This window comes from Physeter macrocephalus, chromosome 15, assembly GCF_002837175.3.
Source record: "Physeter macrocephalus isolate SW-GA chromosome 15, ASM283717v5, whole genome shotgun sequence".
NCBI lineage: Eukaryota > Metazoa > Chordata > Mammalia > Artiodactyla > Physeteridae > Physeter > Physeter macrocephalus.
In genome coordinates this window covers 19,707,402-19,734,058 of record NC_041228.1, presented here as the reverse complement: position 1 = coordinate 19,734,058, position 26,657 = coordinate 19,707,402, and the positions used below count along the sequence as shown (strand labels likewise).

Genomic DNA, 26,657 nt, shown 5'->3' with positions numbered 1-26,657 from the left:
TTTTTTAAGGAACCTCCATACTGTTCTCCATAGTGGCTGTATCAATTTACATTCCCACCAACAGTGCAAGAAGGTTCCCTTTTCTCCACACCCTCTCCAGCATTTGTTGTTTGTAGATTTTCTGATGATGGCCATTCTGACCGGTGTGAGGTGATACCTCATTGTAGTTTCGATTTGCATTTCTCTAATAATTAGTGATACTGAGCAGCTTTTCATGTGCTTCTTGGCCATCTGTACGTCATCTTTGGAGCATCCCTCTTCTTTGCCTATCAATTTTCTCACCAGTAAAACGAGAAGGCTGGATGATTCCTAACGTCCATGCCTATTATGACCACTCCTTTTCCCTATGTTTTCTGGATTTTCCATCAAGGCACACAAGCCTTCTGCTTCCTGAGAAAAAGCTGCAAATCTTGGGGTTCCACTGGGGGCCATCCTCAACAAAATGGCAGAGTTGGCTAGCAACTGCCATGACTCACAGAAGTGCACTAATATGCTGTAAAGAACTTCGCTGTGCTAAACCCCAGATGTTGATGATATTAGCCAAGTAAGCCCAAGAGGGAAAGGAGTCATCGACGGAGAAGCACTTGTGTCTTAAAGCCGATGTGTAAGTGGTAAGAGACACAACCCATATTTGCATTCTGGAAGGAAAAAGAGGTCAGCGTCTCCAAAACTAAATAATTGCTTAAGCGGATTAAACCACATACACACACACACAGGCACACACACAAATAACAATGGAGAAAACAACCTTGGTCTCTAAATTAAACCCAACAATGTAGACCGGTTACAAGTACTGAGCACTTTGTGATACATTCTAGAAAAAAACATGAGCTAAAGGAAATCACAGCATCAAAATGAGATGGGATCAGAAGCTAACTGCTGTCAATTACAGACAAACACAAAGCGGGGCACTATAATGTCCTGACACTGGTAACAACTGCTGGGACCCCAGGGGAAAAGCTTTAAAACCTTCAAATAGCAGTTTAATTTTAGTTCAGTAGCTCGGAATGAAAAGGGCACTGATAATCTCCATCTGTTGAGAAGAAAAGTCATGATTGATACTGAGCGTTAGTTAAGCACACCCGTGTTTGTCAGAGGTTGCACTTGGCTTGAAGTTCAACAAGATGCCTGCCTGTGAGGAGCTTAGGTTTTGGGCAAACATTACTGCATTGTTCCCAGATGCCACCTGGATTAAACTGATTAGGCTAAACTTATGCTGCAGTAACAAACATTCCTCACACTCTTCGGACATAATGAAAGTTTATTTCTTGCTTATACAAAGTCAGTGCCAAGTCAGATCCTGGGCAATTGCCCTCTACATTGTGACTTGGTGATCAAAGTTCCTTTGACTCTGTGCTCTGCCATCTGAGCATGTGGCCATCACACTCCCCAAAAGGGAAGAGAGAGTTGGAAGTTTGCACCAGGGTATTTGCTGCCCCAGCCCGTCGGGGCAGCGTGTTTCTCTCACAGGCTACCGTCTAGAACTAGGCATTCTGGGAGATTGGGAAGTGCAGTCTTTCAGGAGCCCAGGAGGAGAGAAGTGGATGCTGGTGAACACAAGGGACAACTATGATGATGGCACTAACAAACAGCAGAGACACCCTCATATCCCTACAGAAAGTTAATAAGGCTTCAAAGCTTAAAAACGATCAGCTACTCATACTAACAACCCTACTCCTCCCCTTTCCCAAAAAGCCGTGCAATGCACTGGCCTCTTTTCACCAAATGTGTAAAACAGTTAACAGTAGGCAAATATGATTATCAGTTGCAGGGCGGGAGGTGGGGGTGGGGTAAAATAAAATTAGGCTGAAAAGAAGAGAAAAAATTTAAGATGAGCCATTTCTACCCAAGTGCTTCATGCTATGTCATTACCCTTCAAACTGAACAGCCTAGTCCTTAGGCTCAAAGTTCAATGATAACATGGCAAGGATAACAAAGTAGTAGCAGCAGCAGAGGCAGGGAAACCAGAGATACAACCTCCTAGAGATAAGGACCAATGAAAAAATCCCTTGGTTTCTACATATTCTGTACCCGCCTCCCCCACCAACACACACACACACACACAGGTACACACCACAGTGTGACAGATGTGACCTCTGATCTATAGCTGTAGCCGAGACCTCCCTTGGAAACCTGGATTCCAAAGTTTAATGGCTTACTTGACACTTTCTCTGGGATGTAACTCAGAAGTCATAAAATACGGTCAAAATGAAACTTTTGGTTTCACCTCAAATCTTCCCCTTTTAACATCCTCCCCTCCTTGCCATTTTTCTCCATCTTACTAAATAACACCAACGTCCAGGTATCTGCTCAAACCAGGGACTTCAGAGTCATCCTCGATTCCTCCCTTTGCCTCCTGGGTTACACCTAATCACATCTTACCACTTCTGCCTTCAAAATAAACTTCAAGTTTGCCCACTTCTCTCCACTTCTACTGGTATCACCCTGGCCCAAGACACCATCTCTCACCTCCATCAGCTCCAGCATCCACTTCCTAGTCTCCCTGTTTCTCCTCCTGCTCGCTTCTAACAAACCCTCTGAGAAGCAGCTAGGATCTTCTCTTTGTAAGCCCCTCCCCTGTGTGAAACCTTCCATGGATTTCTCCACTGAACTAAGTATAAAATTCAGACAAAACCACAGGATCTCTCCAATATCATCTTGAGCCATTTGTACACCTGCCACATTGGTCTCTATCCATTCCCTCAGCAGGAGACATTCTTCCCTACTTCAGGGTCCTTGCACAAGCTGTCCCATCTTTTGGCAAGGCTGCTCCTTTCTGACATGTAGATTTCATTTCAGAAAGCAGGCTTCCCTCCCTTTTTTCCTTCCCTCCCCAATCCTCTACTCCAACTTTATTTTCTACCTCAGTTTCTCAGACTTTGGTTGGTTTCCTTCCAAATATATATTAGAACTTGTATCATAGCACATATTTGAGACCCAGTTTCTACTTTTGTCTTATTCAATATAGGTATCAGCAGAGAAGGGCTCTAATAGATACTTTGAATGTTGAATGATATGTGCATTTTAAGGAGATAAAAGCCATTCTCACTAAATAAGAGAGGGTTAACTATACTTTTTATACTATGTCAGCGTCCTGTACCCTGAAGGTCACAAACTAAACTCCCTATAGAAGCCTAGCAGGAAGCATCATGAGTGAAGAGGGCCGGGCATAGACCGAACCAAAGTGGAGAGACAGCTCATCTAAAAGGGGCACAGCTGCTGACAACTCCAGCTGGTACCAATTGTGGCTTATCATTTCCAGATTTTTAAAAAATTTTCAAGTGAAGTGGGAAATCTGAAGCATTTAAATGAAGAACTTCAGGGGTTTTCCACTGCTGCAGAATTAATTTAAACCTTAAGTTCGTGTGGGCAAACAAAACGTGTGGGTAGACCCAATATGGCTGCAGGCAGCCAATTCGAAACCTCTGCTGGAAAAAAGAAAGCATTTTCTCTAATCCATCTTGCCAAAATATTTTCTGACAATAATGATGATATCAAGAACAATGATGGTAGCAAACTTAACAGCATGCTTACTATATGCCAGGAGTCGTTTTGAGCACTTTATATATAAATTCCAATGATACTAACAACCACCCAATGAGGTACATACTATGATTACCCTACAGATGAAGACCCTGAGACGGAGGAAGGACAAGAAATTAGCTAGCTAATTATATAGCTAGCATGTAGCAGGGTAGAATAGGGACTGGACCCTAGGTCCCAGAGTCTCTGCTCTTTACTGTTATGTAAAGAACGATCAAAACAGTGAAAGTGCATATCCTCCATCAACAACCCAAGCTTTGATGCCTTTCTCTCTTCCGTTTGTTTGTTACAGCTCTGGCTACCTCCAAGAAGTTACTACTATCCGGGCATGTATAGCATTAACCCTTTTTTGTCTATTTAGTACAACAGGAGAAAAGGCTGGTATCAGATTTCTCCCCCAAACCAGATTACACAATGGGCAAGTCAGACATGAGAGCATTTAGGAGCTAAACTGCTTAATTACATAAAGAACAGGCAGGCAATGAAGTTCAGCTTTGGTTGTGGCATTTGGCCAAAATTCTATTAGGATTTGGCTTCAGCCTGGGTTTTTGGCAGGCCAAGTAGCCAGATGCCATTTCAACTCTATTTTTGGCAACCTTGACCTTGTGCACAATTAATGATCATTTGATCACGTAGGTTACTTACACATCTGACCATCATAGCACTGCTAGGAACACAGACACGGATGTTTCTTTGGGCTTACTAGTGCTATGTGAAAATTCCCTTTCCAATAAAAGGAGGCGTTTTACATGTAACTCCGAAGAAAATCTCCTGGTTTGTTTTTCCATTAAAAGTTTATCAGCCAGGTGAAAATTAAATGCGCATTGACTACAAGAATTCATTTAAACAACAAATAATTGTGCCCCTATGAAGTGCCAAGCATGGTTAGTAGTCTTAGGGATAGATCAAAAAACAAACCAGGTCCCTGCCCTCACATAGTTTACACTCAGATGGATGACATAAAATAATAATACACGTAATAGATAAGGACATGACACACTGTTTTAGAAAGTGATGGGTAGGTTGAGTGGGAATAACAAAAGAGCCGGGGATCAGAGGCGCTGGGAAAGAGGTCATTATTTAAATATTGATACAACAGCCCAGTAAACCTCCCTGAGGTTATGTGTGAGCAAAGGTTTTAAGAAGATGAAGGAGTGAGACTTGCGCCTCCTGAGAAAAAGACATCGCAGGCAGAGGAAACAGGTAGTACAAGGGCTCTGAGGTGGGAAGATACCTGGTTTAATCCAGGAGCAGCCTAAACATGGAAGAGTATAGCAGCAGATGACACGAGTGACTTGCCAGGGAACAGCTCATGCTGGGTCCCGGAGGGCACCAAAGGACTTTGGCTTTTAACTTGAGGAAAATGGGGAGTGATGAGAGGAGTCTGAGCAAAGGAACAACATGATCTGACGGGCACATTCACCAGATCATTCTGGCTGAACGGAAAATGTTTTACAATGAATACTGTGAAAACATCTTTGAAGAAAGAAAACCACAGGGATGGCAACAAAATTCAGCTTGATGTTGAGAATTTTTAAAAAGCATCTTCTTTAAATACAGCCCAGGGATTTCGCTGGTGGCGCAGTGGTTAAGAATCCGCCTGCCAATGCAGGGGACGCAGGTTTGAGCCCTGGTCCGGGAAGATCCCACATGCCGCGGAGCAACTAAGCCCGTGCGCCACAACTACTGAGCTTGCGTGCCACAACTACTGAAGCCTGCGCACCTAGAGCCCGTGCTCCGCAGCAAGAGAAGCCACTGCAATGAGAAGCCTGCTTACTGCAACAAACTCGCTCGCCACAACTAGAGAAAGCCCGTGCGCAGCAATGAAGACCCAATGCAGTAAAAAATAAACAGACTTATAAAAAAAAAATACAGCCCAAAGCTTTAGTTTATGGGATCGTTTCAATGAAATTGCCTCATGAGCTTCAACTAAGATGGCAAGTCCAAGAGTTGAAGTCTTTATTTCAGTCAGTTATCATCGGAGGATGAATGCTTAATGACTTGGGAATATCACCATTAGCACGACCCTGTAGTGGCAGAGCTGAACCAAAATGTATGTTGCTCCTTCACTGACCTCAGTTGAAAGGGTATATTTTCAGTATCATAAACGTGCAATATAAAAACCACAGGAGCCGACAGTTCTGAGGAATTATTACACTGCACTACAATGCCAATTTTTAAAAAACATCTGCTTGGTATAACTTTAAGTTGTAATAAATAGGTATTCTTACTAATATTTCAGGTTTATCCTTGTATGACAGACATTTCTTCTATGATGATAATATTCCACTTCAGCCAAATAGTGACTGAACACTCAGCCATTTGGCCAAAATGCATATTTGGTATATATTCTGGACCAAATGTTTGTGGCCCCTCCCAAATTCATACATTGAAGCCCTAACCCTCAATGTGGTGGTATTTGGAGATAGGGCCTTTGGGAGATGCTTAGATTTAGATAAGGTCATGAGGGTGTGGTCCCATGATAGGAGTAGTGTCCTTTTAAGAAGGGGAAGAGAGACTAGAACTCACTTTCTCTCCACCATGTGAGGACACAGGCAGAAGGTTTCCTTCAGCAAGTCAGGAAGAGGGTCCTTGCCAGGAACCAAATTGGATGGTACCTTGATCTTGGACTCCCCAGCCTCCAGAACTGTGAGAAATACATGTCTATTATTGAAGCTACCTAATCTATGGAATTTTGTTACAGCAGCTCAAGCCGACTAGTAGTAGGTATGTATGGTCACATGTGAAAGCAACACTTGAAAACTATTTCTAATTCATAAATCCCTGGCAATAATGTTTTAGGTGTTGCTTGGTACCTGGTGGTCTGATTTTCAATTTAAGTCAGGAGTTCCTCATCATTTAAGGAGAAGCTGCTGCTTTCTATTACCTTCAAGTTTTGACTTCAAGGAAATGGGACAGAAAACAGGGTAGTCAGCTGATGCTTACACTGAGGATGGTGAATAGCTATGGGTGGGGGTGAAGGAACCTCGCCATCTGAAATCTTGGCCAACCCTGGAGGTAGCAGAGAGATCACTGGTCCTCATGTGCAAGTTGGAGACTCTTGGCCTAAGTGAAGTTTGGAATGCCTACCACAGACTACAAACAGGTATTTGCCTAGTCTAAGGGACAACCTAGACTTTGAGGATGAAGGGTAATGGAGTAGCTATGGACGTATCCCTTGCTCATCCTGTGGACAATGTTCCACTTGCACCCACCGTCCAGAAAAGCATTCCCTGCCACTGACAACTGTTACAGGATCCAGCAAGATGTATCCTCCTGTTTGCTTGTAGAGAGGTTAAAGATAATGAAATAACTATGAGGCAAAAGAAAGGAAGACCCAGAGGCAAGGGACTTCTGGGTCACATCAACTAATTTCATTTATCAAATCAAAAGTGTATTCTTTATTATGTGCTGCACCCTGTAGCAGGCACTGATGCTGTAGCAGTGAACAAGATAGTCAAGATCACTGCTCTCAAGGAGTTTATATTTTGCTGGAGACACAGAAAATAAATAGGATGATTTCAGACAGGAACAAGCTCTATGGAGGACAAACAGTGATGTCAGAAAGTGTGACTGGAGTGGTCAGGCTTCTCTGCAGAGGGACATTTGACTGAGACCTACGTGATAAGGAACCAGTGGTGCAATGATCAAGGGGGCAAATATAGGCAGACTGGATGGCAAGTATGAATGCACTCAAGAGAGCATGACCTTGGTATATTCAAGAAACAGAAAGGCAGGTATGTCTGGAGTTCAGACAACCAGAGGAAAGCCTGATATGAGGTGGGATTAGGGAGGTCAAGCACGGCCCAAATATCTTGGGTTCTTACCATGGGAATGAGTCTGGATTTCTACTTTACATGCTAGGAAAAACCATTAAGGATGCTAAGCTGGTGAGTGGTAACCTTTGCTTCAAGACCGCCGTGTGAAGAATGGATCACAGGAGGGCAGGAGTGAAGTGGAAGCCAGTTAAGAGATGATGAGGTCGACCCGGGTGGTAGCAGTGGAGGAGGAACACGTGTGGATTTCAGAATACACAGTGGGGGTAGAACGACTGAACACGATGTGCTGATGGATAATCGATCTCTAAACAACAGAACTGGCTGTGCAATTCCCTTTTTTTTTTTTTACATAATGGAATACTCTATTTTTCTCAATGTATAAGTGATGCCAGGGCAGTTTAAAATGCTGTATTACTTATTACCATGTTTTTTTTTTCCCTTTACAGCTATTAACTTCTGGCAATTTATATCCAAATAGAACATAAGCAGTAGCCATTTGTATATTTATAGAGAAGAAAGAAGAGAAAGCAAGGTGTTTTAAAAAAAATGATGCCAAGTACCCCGTCCACCTCTCACCCTCCCCCCAACATTGCTCCAGAAGGCTGGGTGTGCAGTGTCTAAAGCTGAGCGGCCCAGCTCCTCCCATTGGCTGAGGCACAGCCGAGCCAATGTGGATCAGTGAAGATGTGCGTCTAAACCACAGGTCCCCCTGTAAGCATCTCAGTGAAATGCATCCACTTCCTCAAAGTCACGTGGGGACTGCAACATCCACCACGCAGAGCCATTTACTCTCTGGCCCTTGGCAGCAAAAGTTTGCACACCCCTGTTCTAAGTGGTCACCTGAGTCCAAGTATTCATAGTTCAACAGCAACTATGACAGAGGATACCAGGGAAAGCAAAGATACACTTAAAAATCTTAATAATATGGATTTTATAAAACGTTTTAGCAACTGGTGTGTATGTAGAGAGAAAGAGGGTGCCACTATATGCTCAGAGATGGTGTGTGTCTGTTGAACGACAGGGCCGCTCACCAGGAGCCAGCATCAGCCTTCTAGCTGTGTGTGCAAAGGCCCAACCCTGCTTTCTTCCACCACCTTCTGCTGTCCATCTTACTCGGCCTCAAGCTTCTCTCTCAAGTTCTACTTTATCTGCTTCTTGAGTTCTTCACTCAGCTGAGTTGACCAGGGCTTTTAGATACCTCTCGGCTTTTCCAGCATCACCCATCAAGGACTGGGAGTCTTTTCAACACAGCTACAGAAGCAGCTCACTGCTGTCCTGTGTGCCACCTGTGTCTGTCTCTTTCTTAGGTACAAATTATACCCTTGCCTTTATACAGATGCATACAATTCTGAAATCTCTCAATCGGTTCTGACTGTTATGATTCTAACTGCTGCCATGGTTGAAAGGTTTACATATTATCTCCAGCATTTCAGGCTGGAAAAGAAAAGCATTTGGGCAGAGTGCTACCAGACAAGCCACCCTTAGAGCTCAAATGCCCTTTCTTCCAGAGGCCTATCTTTGCTGTGTCAAAACTGTCGATGGAATTGTAACTGGGCTCCGATCCACCCACTGATAGGGGTTCCACCTCCCCTGATGCAACTTTCCATTTTGCATCCTCAAACGGCATGTACTACAGTCGTGGTACACAAGAAAAGGAATATTAACCAAATGGCTGCAGGCACTTGTTGTTTTGTATAAGATTTGTCAGCACAGCAGAGTGGAAAGCAGTGTCCATGGGTCAGAATTACTATGTTTTAGGCTAGGCTATGCCACTACTAGCTTCAAGATTTTGGAGAAGCCATATATTCTCATCCTCACCTATGAAATAAATCAGGTAGTCAGATGTTCCCTAAGGTTCCTTCTTGGTTGACTGTACCATGAAACGGTGGCTCAAATACATGCTCTATTGTTACACTTTTCAGAGCTCAACACTTTGGTAATAAATGCTTACCTTTTCAAATATGGGTTAACTATAGTTTCTTTCTTTCCAAGTGCCCAGTGCATATATGGGGTGGGTTGGGGGGAGCTGGAACTCACGTAGCATGAAGTCATTCTGGCTTGTCTCTCTTATTCTGACCCTTGACGATTCTTAACTGAGGATGTGCTCATTATGTTTCCCATGCATTATGTCCCTTCCTATCATTGGTGACATTATATTGGGTTGGCAGCTTCTTTTGGAGACACTCTTGATCCCCAAGCCAAGAAATACAGAGAGCCAAGAATTAGATCATTCTATCCCCAAAGTGCGACAGACCTTCTCAGAGGCAGCTGAGCCATGTAATTTGATCAAGGTTAAGTACAATCCACCCTTCATCTTTAACCCAAGTCAAAATTCTTTGAACCTTCCATTTCAATCCCAGGTTACTGCTTCCTGCCCACTCTTACGAAAGTCCACCAGCGGCTCTCCAGTCAACTCTCATTTATCCACCTGTGGCTTATCCAAAGCACCAGGCTTTCTCCTCCTCCTGCCTCCAGCACAAAATTCCAGGCCAGCTCCTTTAACTCAGTGCCAAAGAAACACAAACTAAATCTAATATTAGCCTAATGAGAAAAGGCTATCTGCTGCCAGAGTCACAAAATGCATCCCAAAGCCAAATGCAGGCAATTATTCACTGTTTTGGATGCTGGCGCTGCTTCTCCCTTATGTAATACAGCAATAAAGATCTGCTGTGTTTCTATCCAAGAAAGGAAGAATACAGGCAGCGTTTTAACCTCTTCTTTCGCCTAGTTGGCCAGATTCTCAGGATATCAGATTATATTTTCATTTCAAATAAAGAAATCATTTGTACATTTAATGTTAAAGGAGTGAAAAAAATCATGGCTTCAGGGTCATTATACTTAGAAGTGAATTTCACCTTCCTCCAATTTTTAGCCAGAAACTAAGTTTTGGCAAGCCATTCAAATTCTTTGTTTTCTCAGCTGCAAAACAGAGATTTTATAAATAAAAAGGGGGCAGTGACACATATAAGAGGGACACACAAAAAGCCACCAAGACTCTTGATCATTACTCTGATTCACCACTTTACAGGCTCTGGTGAATTAGCATTGCTGGCAAGAAAAAATAAAGATTAACCTTATGAAACCCTTATTTCATAGGCATGAAAACACAGGGTAAGTTTCCTCATAAGCACCTAGAAAAGCAAGTCTAGAAGTGAAGAGTTTCTAGTTTCCCAACGCTGTATTTAGGCCACTTGTGAGGGCACATTCCAGAATTCCAAGGTGAACAGCCAGGATACTGTTTGCTGATGGGCTGATCTTATTCCATAGCCCGGGTTGCCATGGAAACTCAAATTCCAACCATCAGAGCATTTAGGGATATCACTTTCAAAACAGACTCCCCTTTCCACATTTTTCTCATGATTGAAGCACATGTCCCCCCAGGCCCAAGGACAAGGGTCAGATCACACAATTCCATCTTTTCATCTTACTCACTCCTATACCGAGAAAACTTCAATGGCTTCCACAAACCAGAGCAGCCTGTCCAACAGAACTTTCTGTGATGTTCTATGTCTGTGCTATCCAAGACAGTAATCCCTAGACACATGGAGAACACTTGAAATTTTGCTGGTGTGACCAAGGAAACAATTTTTCATTTTATTCATTTTTAATGGATTTACTAGCCACACATGGCTAGTGGCTACCATATTGGATGGTGCAGATAGAAAATAAATCTACGCTCCTAGCATTCAAATCCCATACGACTGGGCCCCAACCTACTGTTCCAACCTCATCTTCCGCAACACAAACCTGGACTCAAGGAGACTGTTGCCGAGAGCACCTGAGGTTGTCTGTGGCCACACCACTGCTAAGGACGCCTTCCATTCCTACTACTGCATATTTGAATGTTACCCATATTTCACAGCATAGGTGCATTGCTTCCTCTCCTGGAGTGCCTACCCTCTGGCAGCCCCATGCCTACTGCTCTGGAAGGAAGGGTTCATTAACCTCAGGCCTGTCCAGGAAGGACCCCAGGGGCTCACAGCGCTGCTTCCTGAAAACTGCTATGTGGACCACACCTGGTCTACAGGACCTGTGAGATGGCCTTGGGCCCACATGACTAGAATGGTAAAAAGAATGGTGGGAAAAAGAGGCTGTGCCTTCTGTGAGTCAAGGAAACTCATCCTTACCTTGGATCTCATCTGCGGCAGTTGTAGGTGCCCCTGTGTGGGTGAAGGAACAGAAGCAGCTGTGTACCTTCATACCTTCTGGCCCTCCCGATGAGACGAAATACTATAAGTACTATCTCTTGCCTGGTATCCACCTGTAAAGCTAAGTCAACATAGTTTTTGCATTTTGAACTTATAACTGCAGCTGTGGTATGGCATATGCATACTCTCTGAATTCCTAAGTCCTCACTGGCATTTAGCACTCCCAATGGTAAATAGCTTTTGCAAATCCACAATTCAATTGAGTCTGTTTCTTTCTCTTTTTTTTTTTTCCCAACTAGACTCTATGCTACCTAATAATAAGGCTTAAAAGTGAGCTCGGGGGTCCAGCTCCCTGGTGGTCCAGCAGTTAAGACTCTGTGCTTCCACTGCAGTGGGGGCATGGGTTTGATCCCTGGTTGGGGAACTAAAATCCCTCATGCCATGCGGTGCAGCAAAAAAAAAACAAAAAAAAACACACAAAAAAAACCCAAAACAAAGTGAGCTTGGTTCTCCATTGATTTCTCTTTTGTCTATAAGAGCTGACGGCAACTCATAGCACCGATAACCTCTTTCTGAAATCAGGGCCCTAGTCTTTAGAGCAACTGGGGCCAAATCACATTTCAGATAAAGAAACAAAAAGGATGATTTTTCCAAAGATATGTAGCGATAGAGATATTTTTTAATTATGAAAGCAATGTAAATTTCAGGGTCAAGACGGTAGATTAAACTTGTGCTATACAATCCCCTCTCAGGCTCTAAAAACTTAAAGATACTAGAAAATATATTTTTAAATTTATATAAGGCCAAAGAGACATCTCTAGGTGCCAGGAGCCCACAGCAATGAGGAGGATTGAAGCACAGTATGCCTGCTGGAGATCTGGAACAGGGCTTGGTTTCAAAGCCCAACTTGGCCAGACCAAAAGTGGCACAACCTACAGGCGTGATAGCGTGCTAGAACCAGGTTCCTGTGTGAAGCCTGCAGATGGGAGAGCGCATCTGGGGGGACTTGATTTGTGTAGTCAGTCAGCAAAGAGAACATCAAATTGAAACATAATTAAACACCTGGTCAAAGCTGTTACATCCCAAAAAGTTCAGGAAGAGACAAACACAAAAGCACCTCATCAGTGCTTGCTTCAGCAGCACAAAGACTACAAAAGCACCTCATCAAATGGCCTCCACAACCCAAGGCATGCATAGTCCCCAAGAGAACTCCCCCCTGGCAAATAACCAGCAAGAATTAGGAGCCACGGGAGGAAAGACAGCACCCTCAAAGGCAGAATACAGACTCAACAAACAGGAAATGCATGGATGAGCTGCTTAAGTTAATGGGGCAATCTGAAAAGGGCTTTAAAATAAATATGCTTGAAAGGGTACATATCTTTAAAAAACAAAACAAAACAAAAAAAAAACCTCAAGTGCAGAAAAAGAAAGTTTTCCCCATAATCTCAGCTCCAGATGTAAACTGCTGCTCAAACTGTGGAATGAACTCTTTCAGACTCGGTGATGCCTATTTACAGAGAAAAGACATTTTTTCGAAAATGGGAACGTTTTACACAGTGTGCAGTAACTTGCCCTTCTCCCTCCTCTCCCCACTCTAAAAGAGCAGTATACTCATTTCCCCACATAAACACTGCTATAGACGAATGTCCGTGTCTCCCTAAAATTCACATGCTGAAACCTAACCCCCAATGTGATAGTATTAGAAGGAGGGGCCTTTGGGAGGTGCTTAGGTGATGAGGGTGGAGCCCTCATGAATGGGATTAGTGCCCTTGTAAAAGAGACTCCAGAGAGATTCCTGGTCCCTTTCCACCATGTGAGGACACAGTGTGATGACAACTGTCTATGAACCAGGAAGCAGGCTCTCATCAGATACTCAATCTGGTGGCACCTTGATCCTGAGCTTCCCAGCCTTCATAACCGTGAGAAATAAATTTCTATTGTTTATAAGTCACCTAGTTTAAGGTATTTTTATAGCAGCTTGAATAGACTAAGATAAATACACATAGGTCTCCTTCACCCTTATAAAGGGAGAACTCTATTCCATTCCACGAACACACAGTTTCTTGAGCCAAAGTCCTATGAAAGGACATTGTTTTCACATTATAAACATTGCTAGAGTGACCATTCTCCTGCAGCCATCTTTGCACATCTGGATGATTATTTCCTTAGGACAAGTGCCTAGAGAGGGAATTACTGGCTCAAAACTTACACACATTTAAAATGTTGATAACTCTATCAGACTGTCCTCCAGAAAATCTGTACCAACTTACGCTACTGAGTGGCTTTAAGTGTGTGCCTTTCTAGCCAGAGGTTTTTTAGGGTAAGTTTAGAGTAGGTCAAGTTACCAGAGATTCAGTTATTTACCCAAGGAAAAAGGATGAGTCACAACTCCAATAACGCTCTAAGTGCACCAGGAGGGCACATTTCAATGTGTCTGTACATGCACAGAACATGTTCACATTGTCTGTGGCTCAGAATCTCCAGGGTATGTGACACTGCAGGTCTGCAGTAATCAAGCTCTTTTTATTTTGTACCCCCAGCAACCACCATTGTCATCAAAGTCCTGCATGAAAAAATAAATACTCTGTAACAAGAGCTCCTCGTCTGTTCACTCCTAAACATGTCAATGTGAAGACATTCAGAATCCCCTCTCAACCCTGTTTGGGGGTTTCATTGTAGGTGATCTGGACAAACTCAGATGAGTGTGGTTTCCAGCTGTAGGCTATTCCTGAGGAAAGGTTCATTATGGACAACTACATTCTCAGGGAAGTAGGTTTTCAGCAAAGCAAACGTAAACTGATCTAGAGGCAAAGGCAGGTGCTACTGACATGAAAATTCAGGGTTTACTACAATTGCACACATTCCAAATAATTCAGAAGTTATCAAATCCTATCAGATTTGAATCAAACTTCTTATATCACCAATCTGTTGTGCAAATAAAAGAGAATCTGGACATGTTGAAAGGTGAATTAAATCAGGCAAATGTCAATAACTTGTTTTCTTTTTCTCCAATCTAATTTTTAATATTTTAAGCATCTCTTTGAAACGATCCTACTCAGACAAACCATTTAACTTCCTAGTTAAAGAAGACCCTTAAGACATTTTTTTCTCACTCTTTCAAGATGGCACTACTGGCTGATCAGATTTAGATGTCATAATAGGGCTCACTTCTTCCCAACTCCTCTTACAGACCAAACCTCAATAATCAACCACCTTCCTCTAAGGTGCAATTTCTCTCAGCTACAACATCTAGTGCAAAGTATCTGCAATATCTTCCTTGCTAATCATTCCCCACTCCCTACAACACAGACACACAGACACTCATTATGTCATCAGTTTTTAATTATCCACACTGAAGAAGGGAAGCAGCCATGGTAATTATTCAAAACCATAGATAAAGAAGAAAAATTCACATCTGATTTTGGAAGGCATTTTTTGGGGGGAGTGGTGGTTACTGTATGACAGCCAAGTGACCTTTCTACTTAAGGTTTTTCTTGGATGATTGCAACGTTTGCTTTCCAAGGCATGCACATATTCATCCACTCAACAAACATTTGAAAGGAAATTCCTTTGAAGGAAATGCACGAGGGAGAAATCAAATAACCACACGAAGATTAGTCCTCTCAATTTCCAAGGGGCGAACTAATATACACCTCCAACAAGAGCATCTTCACTGATTGCAGACAAAAACCTATATAGTGCCAGTTCCATTGCAGAAAACCTTTGAAAGACGCTGCTCTTACTAAAGAATCATCCATCCTCCCAGTTTACCAAGGTGTGTTTTATACCGACATCTAGGCTAAAAGACTAAAAGAACAAAGTACCCTGCAACAAAACAAAACAATTATAACTTTCATTAATTAGGGTGTTGTTTACTATTGTCTACCTCATAGAATTGTTACAGGGAGACAATAAGCCAGTATATCAAGAGTCCTTCAAACAGTACCCGGCATATATGTATATATTTAATAAAATATTACTTGTTATTGTGATTGTCAGCAAAAAGCCCCCTCGTACTCATGCAGCCAACTGGGCCTTTTACAAAACACTTCCACGTACATATTATTATTTCATCTGTTCAACCTAATGGAGGATGGAGTTTTTCTGATACCCATTCTACAGGTGAAAAATCTGAGGCTTGAAAAGTCACAGGACTTGTCCAATATCATAAAATGATAAATCTGAGCCTGGCAAACAAATCTTTCAACTTTAATTCCAAGGCACTCTTCCCTGTAGCTCATTCTATACCATCCTCAGAGCCTCATGCGATGAAACTGACCACAAATGTGTTTCAATTTCACCCTAAAGGGTATGCGGTCAGTATTTTCATTTCTCATTACCTGCAATCAAGGAGCAGTGTTTCTTTAACTGAAGATACAACGCTAATTAACGAAAGCACCACCAGTTCTTATCTGGGGCTGGACCACAAAAAAGCAAAGCTGCAGCTTCAGAAATCTCCTTAACTTACTGGATTATTACCTACCTTAGCCGTCTCGGCTTCTGCCTGAAGTCGCTTGGGGGTTCCTTTTTGGTCAAGCACCTTCTGGAAATTTTTGTTTTTAATAGAGTGAGAATCAACACCTTCACCTTCAATTTGCAGTTTAATACCTTCAGCACGGGCAGGGTGATCAATACCCCGTGGATTCAAACCGCAGTGGAGAGCTAGGAAAGAGGAAAAAATCTAAACTCAGAAAACAGATCCTATGAAGGAGGTGTCCATGAAAGACAATATTTCATCTGGCCTACGTGGGAAGATACAAGGAATCTCCAAGTTGAGAGGTGGGGGTCATAATTATGGGAAATGATTTGGTGAAGAGGGAGCACGGTATGGTGGGAAATCCTGAGCTTTGAAGTCAGAAAGACCAGAGTACAAATCCAGGAACCATCAGTTCAGTGTTGTTTGACCTTGAGCAAGCAACTAATCCCCACATTACAGATGACATTATACCAAATCAGGCAACCTGGGTGCTGCCTTCCACACATGCAATCATTTCAACCCCTGCAGTTTAGTTTGCATCTCTGCTTCCATCTGGAAAACTGCTCATTCCCTCCCATTTCTGAATCTTCTCTGTTCTTCAAGCATCCACTCACGTCCACCCTCTTGCAGTCATTCAACACATATTTACGGAGCACTTACTGTGTGCCGTTGCTGGACCAGGTCCTGCAAGCACGGATTTATGTACGACAGATGTTAGCTTCAAAGAACTCACAATCCAATAGAAGAGGCAGACAAGAAACAAAAGAACTAGTGGTTTTAAAACAGTTACTACTCCTCCATGAAAGAAGGAAAGGTCAGAGTGGAGGGTTTAAGGGAGCTAAGCCTAGTAGCTTCCTATTTTCACCTTATCTCTCCACATCCTTTAACGCTGATACCCTCACAAATAAAATCTAAAGCTCATACTGAGTATATTTATTCATTCCACATAGGAGTTCCTCCTGTATACCCATGACTATCAGAGAAATAGCAGGGAATGTTACAGGAAACATACATTCCCCCTGGATGACATCCATGAACCAACGGGTGTGTGTGAGTGAATGCACACACTTATGTACATACAGCTGGTACGTGTGTTTTGAGGTCTCTGGTGGAGAATTCACTCATCTCCCTGTGACCCTCAAGCCTTCAAATGGAGCTAAACGTCCATCCTTATCCCCTTCCCTTTGGTCTCAGAGGATTTAAGGCCAGAAACTCCAATCCCCTCCCATCTCCCTCGAGACACTCCACTTCATCAATAATCTCCTTTTACCCACGATCCTCAGTCTCCCCCTTTCTCAGCATTCTTCCCCTTTAGAGGATGTCTACGATTCTAAAATTCTTCCCTTTACTTAGCACCCCAGGGTTTCCTTTTCTCTTGATCAGGCTTGTGAAAGAATATTTTACACCTGAGGGATGAGGGAAGCCTTCCCAGAAGTAGTCAGTCAGGTGTTCTTTTCCCCACTCTCCACTTCTCCCTTAGCAGGTCCCATCCATTCCCAGCACTTCTGATGCAATCAACCTGACCATGACTCTCAAATTTTAAATCCAGCCCAGAGAGACCTCTCTCAGGAGCCTGAGATGCAAGACTGTGACTCATCATCCCAAGGTCAGTGTATCACAGATCTCACACTTAACATGTTCACACTGAACCTTGGTTTTTCTACCAAAAAATATTCACTTTCTCCTGTCTTCAGTTACTCACACAGAAACTGAAGAGTCCCCCTTGACACACTCTCTCCATAAGTCACCACATCTGTCCTATCTATCACCAGAGCCAGTAAGCACTACACTCAAAATGCTGCTCCCATCCACCTACTTCACGCCACACCTCCACTGCCATCACCCTGGTCCAAGCTACTCATCTCTGTCCCCCAGAATGGGACCAGCCCAACTGCTCTTCCTTGCTGGACCCCCGCAATCCCATTTAAAAATGTGCAGGTTAGTTCAAGAGACTTCTGCTACAAAACAGAAACAGACTCACAGACTTAGAGAACGAACTTATGGTTACCTGGAGGGGAGGGATAGTTAGGGAGTTTGGTATTGAAATACATACACTGCTTTATTTAAAATAAATAGCCAACAAGGACCTACTGTACAAAAAATGGACGGGGGACAAGAGAATGATATACATGAGATTGGCCATGTGTTGATAATTCTTGAAGCTAATTGGGGGATTCATGGGGATTTATTATACTACTCCTTCCACTTTTGTCTATGTTGAAATTTTCCTTAATAAAAAAGTAAAAAAAAAAAAAAACAACTTTCTAATGGCTTCATTTTACACCCAGATCATTCAAAAATCTTTAACATGGCCAACAAGGCCGTTCATAATCTGTCCCCTCTGGACTTTGTATACAACGTTTCTTTGCCTGAACTGTTCTTCCCATTCATCACCTAACCCCTACTCATCCTTCAGGTTTCGGTTTCAATACCAACTCTTCAGACTTGATCATGTGCCTGGAATGGCAAGTATTCAACATTGTACGAATGATCTTAAAAAACTTATTGTACAAAGATCCATCTGCATGTGACCCTGTTTAAACTATTTTATATCAAAATTATCTGAATTTCTCTTCTAGCCTTTAAGCTTCCTAAAACAAGGACCAGTCTATTTCATGGTGCCTCGTAGGTACTCAGCATGTATTAGTTCATGCCTCTTCCCTCAGATTTGTGGTGGGTCTCAAATAATCTTCATGAAAAACTCTGAGACATAATTATATTCAGTTCACAGACAAGGGAAATGAGGCTCAAAGGGTTATAGTCATAAAGAGTCATACAGGTGTCTACTGAAGGTCACAAAGATCACGTATCATTTAGGTTGCAGATGATTTCAAGCTTCAGATGAACAAACCCAAAATAGATTAAGCAGTAAGGAAAATCATTATCTTTCAGGAGAGGAAGCCCAGTAACGGGAAAAGTTCTGAGTTAGCCGATTTCCAAGTTCAACGGTGCCATCGAGGACTCTTTTTCATCTGTCTATTTTGCTATCCATAACATCACCTTTATCCTAAGCCTGGGTCCCCACATGGCACTAGAGCTACAAGCTTCTGGTTCTCATCTAGCTATAGAGACAGCCTGATTGACCACAGTTTTCTTCCCCAAATCCTCCTCCAAACTTGGATCTTTTCTCAGGGGCCCAAAGTGAATCACACACATCCGTCAGTGAACTAAAACCCTGGCAGTAGAGATAGGATTACCCTTCAACCAGCTGACCCTCAGCTAAGGTCAAGTCCCCAAACCACATCGCTGTTACTCAACAAGGCAGGGGTGGAATAGATGCTGGAGAACCAACCGCAATGCCCAATTCAGGCGGTGGTAGAAAAAGAACAAAACCTATGAGAGCATGAGGCTAATTACTGTTAATATCAATCAGCTTCCCCATCTCCAAAGATCAGCCTACTTAACAATGAATCTTCAATTAAACATACTAAAATTGTGATTGTGAAAAAGAGGTGAGAGCCTGTGTCGGGAGGTGGCGGATGGGCACGGGACAGATTGAGATTAGTGAGGAAAAGAAAAAAGTGTGTATCTTTGATCTTACACCAGCATGATTCCCAGCTGCTTCCTGCCTTGAAATTCATGGCCTAGGAATATCACTGAGCTGCCGATAGCTTCCAGCACCTCCTGTTCTCCTCTGCCGTCACCTCCCCACCCATCAGACTCTCGTACTTCCCTCACTTTTGCTCATGTTGGCCCCTCCTCCTAGAAAGAAGTTCTACTCCACCTCAACCTTACTTCCTTCTTTGGGAAGTGAACTCCCTCCCACTCAGCCCACACGTGTCTTTTCAGACTTCTTCAGAAAGCTTTCTAGGAGCTTCTGACATCCTGGTGCGTCATCCCCTCACTCTCTGAGGATGTCTGTCTAATTGACCTGTCTGCTTCACCGACCACAACTGCCGGCTCCATCTCCACTGCCCAGTCCAGAATTGGTCACACAATAGGCACTGGAAAAACATCTGCTGAGCTGCTGAACGAACCACCAATCTTGTCTTTACACAACTATGCCTTATATCAAAAGGTATCTTTTCTCTGCTAGTAAATACTAAGTGTACACAATGTAAGATCTCTATAGACACGAGACGGGTTATGGCATTTTGACTTTCGACTCATGTCACGTTCTTCACACATATATTTTAATCCTCCACGGTTGTTCCCTCCTTGCCCGCAAATCCTGCAGTTGATTTAGGTTTTTGTGTTTGGGTTTATTTGTTTAAAACCATTTCTGACAGGCTTTGTTTTGTTTTCCCTGAAATTTCATGTCCCTGATGTTTACAAATCAAGCGACTTTTACATGGCCTCTTACACGCTGTGACCTCCATCTCTTTGTTCATCATGTAAAAGGTGCCCCCATTTGCTTTCTCTTTTCTATCCTCATCACTACCCTTTTCTTGTTTTCACTCAAGTTATTTCTTCAATTTAATGGGCTCAGCGGCTCACAGGTCAGCTTTGAGATCTTGTTTCCCTGACCTTCCCAACCAGTCTTGTGCGCTATGGATTTCTAGTTATTGAACTGACACCGCAGGCTGCTTGTGGTCTTTACCTGAAGGGCCGCCACTGCCGCTTTAATGTTAAAGTTGCTAATGGTGAGCTCTTAAAATGTGGAGTTAAAGAGCAGATTTTACAAATGTTGCTCTTTTAAAAACCTAGAGAAAATTCCTCAGGCAAATACACGTTTTAGCATTGAGATGCCAATTCGAAGGCACCATCTTTTTTTCACGTGCGAAAACCCACTCCCCCTCAGAAACTGAAAACCCTTACACATTGCTGGTGGGAATGTAAAATGGGACAGCTTCTGTGGAAAACTGTATGGCGAATTCCTCAAAAAAAAGAATTAAAATGGAATCACCATTTGATACGGCAATTCAACCAAAGAATTGAAGTAGGGACTCGAACAGATATTTGTATATCCATGTTTATAGCAGCATTATTCACAGTAGCCAAAAGGTGGAAAGTACCCAGATGCCCGTCGATGGATAAATGGATAAACAAAATGCCGTATGTATGTACTACGGAATATTATTCAGTATTAAAAGGAATGAAATTCTGATACATGCTACAATAGGGATGAACCTTGAAGACATTATGCGAAGTGAAATAAGCCAGTCACAAAAGGACAAGTAGCGTATGATTCTACTTATGAGAGGTACTTAGAACAGTCAAATTCATAGAGACAAAGTGGAACAGCTGGTTACCAGGGGCTGGAGGACAGGAGAATGGGGACTTATTGCTTAGTATGGAGTTTCAGTTTGGGTTGATGAAAAAGTTCTAGAGATGGATAGTGGTGATGGTTGCACAACAACATAAATATATTTAATGCCGCTGAATCACACACTCAAGAACGCTTACAGTGATCAATTTTCTTATGTTCTACACTAAAATTTTAAAACAAAAAACCAACACGGACTCCCTCTCATTTCACCTCCCTATTGCCTCTGTTAAGTGGAAAGTTCCAAAAGTATTTTTCTTCTTCTTTCCATCATCTTATTGTGATTTTCAGGTATAACACGTTTTTTGCTCTCTTTTTAAAAAAAATATAATAGATAATAGCTCAGTGGTATCAGATTACTTTAAAATGTTCTTGGAAAGGGCATGTTCTCCAAAATGGGCCCCAGCCTGACTGGCTGAAGACATGCTGCACTTGCTGGAAGCGAGCCTGGGCCTTCCTGGCCCTGACCTCTGAGGGGTCCCATTCCGATGGGACTTAGGTCACAGTAACAGACTATGCCTAAGTGCCAGGCTTCATTTCATCTCAAGATGATTCAAGGAGAGCTGAGGGATGTGCTGGCATCACAACACTCATTTGTAAGAACAAGTGGATCGTACTTGCCAAGAAGTCATGCAGCTTCCCAGTCCTTTCAGTCCCCACCCACGCCACACTCTCCCCGCAGTGAGACAAGGGACAGAGCCTCATTCAAGTTGAATGGTCCTTTCTTCCCAGCGTCACTGTGAACAGAGATGCTGTGCAAACACCCCCAGTGGTGCTGCTCTGGCTCCTGCCCCTACGTTTCTACCGACACACAGGCGCTGCTTGCAGCTCCTGAGATGTCTTGTGCTTCTGTGCTTTGCCAGAATTGACCTTTTTTTTCAAAAGAGCAAATAAGAGTTGCTTCCAACCTAATTGGATAATTCAAAGATATGGTAAATCGCGGAACCAGAGAGCTGCCCCGGAACTGCTGTTTCACTTGACTGCCTTCTGCAGAACAGAAACAGTGTTATTCATCTGTGTACCTGCAAAGACTAAGTTGCACGTATTTGGCACCTCATGTATGTTGCTAAATGAATACATGACCTTATGACACAAATATACTCCAATCCCCATCATTAGCTATTAGAATTGAGATAGATTGTTTATCATTTCATGTATATTTCTTGCTTCTAGCTAGAGAAAAAGTTCCTGGAGGACATGGCCCTTGTTTCGTACATCTCTCACATACAATATGCACATAGCAGACACTCTCCAAATATCTGTTTAAGTAAGGGCAGTGCCTTATTCGTTATATTCTGGATTCAAATCCGGCAGAACTCTACTCTCTAGAAGTAATCCGGGCATCACAAAAGGCCTCCCGCCCTTTGCAGGAGACAATTCTGGTGGCTAAACATTCCCAATGCTCTCTTCCTTGCCACCTCCCACAGCATGTCTACAAAGTCAAAACTCAATTCTCCAGCCTCCCTTGCAGCTACAAGTGGCTGCTGACAGGTTCCTGCCAATGGGACCTAAACAGATGGATAAAAAGACAGTGCTGGAACTGACAAAAGAGAACAGATGTTGATGTCGCCCTTCCTTCCCTCTCTCTGCCTTTTAATGCTGATGTGTTATCTAGAGCTGCTATAGACCTTCTGTGACAATAGGGCTCCAAACATGAGTGAAAGCCAAGAGGCTAACAGCCACACTGGCTCTGCCAGCATTGGGCTACTCTATGTTCGTAATTGCCTCCCTCTGGACTTGGGGCTCTGGGAGAGAAATAATCCTAGTTGTTAAGCCACTTTGAATCAGGTGTTCTCTACCATTCATATGAACCGTTCCAAACTAACATATGATTCCATTTTAACCAGTTACATATGATTGCTTAGCTCTTCCTCATGGAGAAAAATAAGAAAACTGAAATCCTAGCAAAATATTACAGTCTGGGTTTCATAACTCCCATTATGACTTAGAAAGCTTACCTAAGTATAATAATACCTTAGCAAGGAAGATGTACTACATGCTGTTATCAAGAAAACTATCATCAGAGGTAGACTCAATCCAGGTCTTCCACCGTGAAGACCTGAGGGCAAAAGTCTTAATTCATCTGGGGGCCTTTGGTGCTCAGAATACTCACAAAAACTTTTGCGCGAACGAATAAGGACGTGTTCATGAGTGTCAGGTCACTAAGGTTTTAACATGAAAATAAAGCAATGTACCAGGAATGTCTCAGGAACATAAGCCTGGATTAAGCTAGTGGACAGGAAGCACAATGTCTATTTGGGCAAAGGAACCTGTCCAGTGGACATCTTCTATGGCAGGGGTGAGCAAATTTCAGCCCATGGGCCAAATCCAGCCTACCACCTGTTTACATATGCCTTGTGAGCCAAGAATAATTTTTACATTTTTAAATGGTTGGGAAAAAACCTAAAGGAATATTTTGTGACCTAAAAATATATGAAATTCAAATGTCAGTGTCCATAAATAAAATTTTATTGGAACACAGCCATGTTATTTATATATTGTCTATGACCACTCTTTTGCTACAATGGTGGAGGTGAGTAGTGGAGACAGAGACCACGTGGTCTGCAGAGACTAAAATATTTGCTAGCTGGCCCTTTACAAAAATAAGTCTGCTGAGTGAGCCCTGTCCTAGGGTAGAGTGGAACCATGTTCTGGAGGACCCTGCAGTCCAAGAACCCCAGCCCCCTTCACTTTATCGTCAAAGAAGAACTCATGGATCTTTGAGGAACTCGCCTCTGACTTATTCTGCACTCCCCCACTCCCAGGCAATTTAAATAAGCTAAATTGTGTTTGATTTTATCATTTGGGTCAGTCTATGAGGAGACAGAATATGACTTCGAAACCTCTCCTTGGTCAGCTAAATGTGGTTCTGCAAATATATGTCGAAGCTTAACATTTGTAAATACAGGTTGAAGTCTTTTTCTCACCATCAAAAAGAACATGGTGCCGGGGGGGTGGGGGGTGGGGGGATGAACTGGGAGACTGGGACTGACATATATACACTAATATGTATAAAATGGATAACTAATAAGAACCTGTATAAAAAAATAAAATTCAAAAAAAAAAGTACTTGGCATACAGTAGACCAAAAAAAAAAAAAAAAAAAAAAAGACAGCTATTATTTATCCCAATGCCATCTTTTTAAAAATAAATTTATTTATTTTAAAAAAAGAAAAAAACGAACATGGTAAAACACAAACTTCCAAACGGGTAACTCGGAGGCATTAAAAGAGGACATGCCCATTCCCAGCCAGTCTGGAAGGGACCAGTAATAGATGCATCCCTTATTCTAACAAGAGGAGGAAGACACTCTACTGATGAGGAGAGACGGAGGGAAAAAATACGGAACGTGAACAGTTGGACCCCCAACGCACACTCGGTCCTCACGATTCGGCCCGACGGCAGCCTTGACAGCTGCCGTGTGGCCGCCAGAGCTGGGCCTGGATGACTCCATCTCAGCCAGGTGTTCAGACCATGTGTGGCTGTGTCGGGACACTGCCTGCTCTGAGCCACCTGAAGCGCACTCGCTCCAGCTCATGTGTCTACAGAGACGATGTCCTCTTTGCAAAATACTTTTAGGGAACCTTCAAGTATTCCCAGAGACTACTTAAGGGTAACAACCACAGCAGATATTCACCCTTCCTACCCATGATACCTGGAGTAGACAATCTAAACACAGAAGACGTTTAGATAATGCTTAACTTACACACTTCACCATCAGTAGAGTAGGGGAAGGCTCTGGACAACCTCTAAGGCACACAGACATTAACTCTTCTCTTTCGTGAAGAGAATACAAAGGCAGATATACTCGGAGGTTCTATGAAGCTTTAGAGGATTCAGGTATCAGACTGATAAAGAAATAGGTGGTCTAAAATGGTGACTAAAACATTTGTATCCATGATACTATAAGAAACAGACTTCATATTATGAACCAGTGCCCAAACACGTCTCTATCTATATATATGAGCTGAACCAAGTTTTCATAAAACACATGATCTACTCTGATTTTTTTCCTCATGAAAGGCTGAGTGAGTAGCCCAGACTCCCACCCTCCCCAGGCTATATATAATAAGGTACTCCAAAACCCACGATGGGGTGGCATCATAGAAGGCCAGGTAGAGAGCCCAGACTTTCATCTCTGTCAGCAGGTAAGGAGGCCACCTCCCCACCCCTGCAATGTCATTTGAGATACGGGGAGGCTAGACTTCCAGCCTCACCACAACAGGCAGCCCCTCCTTCCTGGGCTGATGTTGAGGAAGCCTGGTGGGAGTCAGGACTTTCACCACCTCCCAGTGATAAATAACTAAGAGGCCCCACCTCCCAGGTATCCACTTCAGAGTGGGGAATGTGGATTTCAAACTCCACTTGGCCAGAGTGGTGTTAAACAAAGCCAGCTAGGGCTTTCCCGGTGGTGCAGTGGTTAAGAATCCACCTGCCAATGCAGGGGACACGGGTTCGAGCTCTAGCCCGGGAAGATCCCACGTGCCGCGGAGCAACTAAGCCCGTGCGCCACAACTACTGAGCCTGCACTCTAGAGCCTGCGAACCACAACTACTGAGCCCGTGAGCCTAGAGCCCGTGAGCCTAGAACCCGTGAGCCTAGAGCCCGTGCTCCGCAACGAGAAGCCACCGCAAGAAGCCCACGCACCGCAATGAAGAGCAGCCCCCGCTCGCCGCAACTAGAGAAAGCCTGCACGCAGCAACGAAAACACAGTGCAGCCAAAAGTAAATAAAATAAAAAATAAATTTATCAAAAAAAAAAAACACAAAAAGAAAGCCAAAAAAAAAAAAAAAAAAAAACAGAAAAATATAAAAATAAAAAAATTTATCAAAAAAAAAAAAAAAAAAAAGAAAGCCGGCTAAAACAGAAGGTTTAAATAAGATTCAGCATCCCATAACATATAATGAAAATGTCCAAGTTTTGATTAAACAAACAAAAAAATCACTCATAACCAAGAACCAGGAGGTTCTCATACTGGATGAGAAAAGACAAATCAATAGATGCCAACACCAAGATGACAGATCTCAGAATCATTTGACAAAGATTTTAAAGCAGACCACGTAAAAAATGCTTCAATGAGAAATTAATACACACACACACACACACACACACACACACACACACACACACACACACACCAGAAAGCTTCAGCCAAGAAAGTCTCAAAGAAATAAAAGACAAAGAAGAGAAATGGAAATGTTAATACTAAAAAATATCCAACATAAAAAGCTCAGTGGAGTGGTTCAAGAGCCGAATGGAGGAGACGAAGGAAGATTTCATCAGAAAGGGTAGGGGGAGCTTCCTTGGCAACGCAAGTGTTCTACGTCTTGCTTTGGTTACACAACACTATACACGTATCAAAACTCTAAACTGAACACTTAAGATATGTGCTTTCTATTGGATATAAAATAATCTTAAAAATGTAACAAAATACAAACACTAGATATACTTTAAGAATTTACAAATGTTTTTGAACCCTGTGCTTTTACTCCTATCCCTCTGCT

The 26,657-nt window shown here is 42.8% G+C and overlaps 1 protein-coding gene across 8 annotated transcripts in view; it reads right to left on the bottom strand.

Annotated features, from left to right (window-relative positions):
* Window positions 1–26,657, bottom strand: part of SAMD12 (sterile alpha motif domain containing 12) — a 413,132-nt gene that overhangs the window by 357,992 nt on the left and 28,483 nt on the right. For all 8 annotated transcript variants that reach the window (XR_003683355.2, XR_008619453.1, XM_024129448.1 and 5 more), the window contains exon 2: window positions 15,954–16,132. Coding sequence is in view for 6 of the 8 variants with exons in the window: in XM_024129448.1 (XP_023985216.1) it covers window positions 15,954–16,132 (179 nt within the window). In the remaining 2 variants the exon portion in view is untranslated. The remainder of the gene's footprint in view (window positions 1–15,953; window positions 16,133–26,657) is intronic.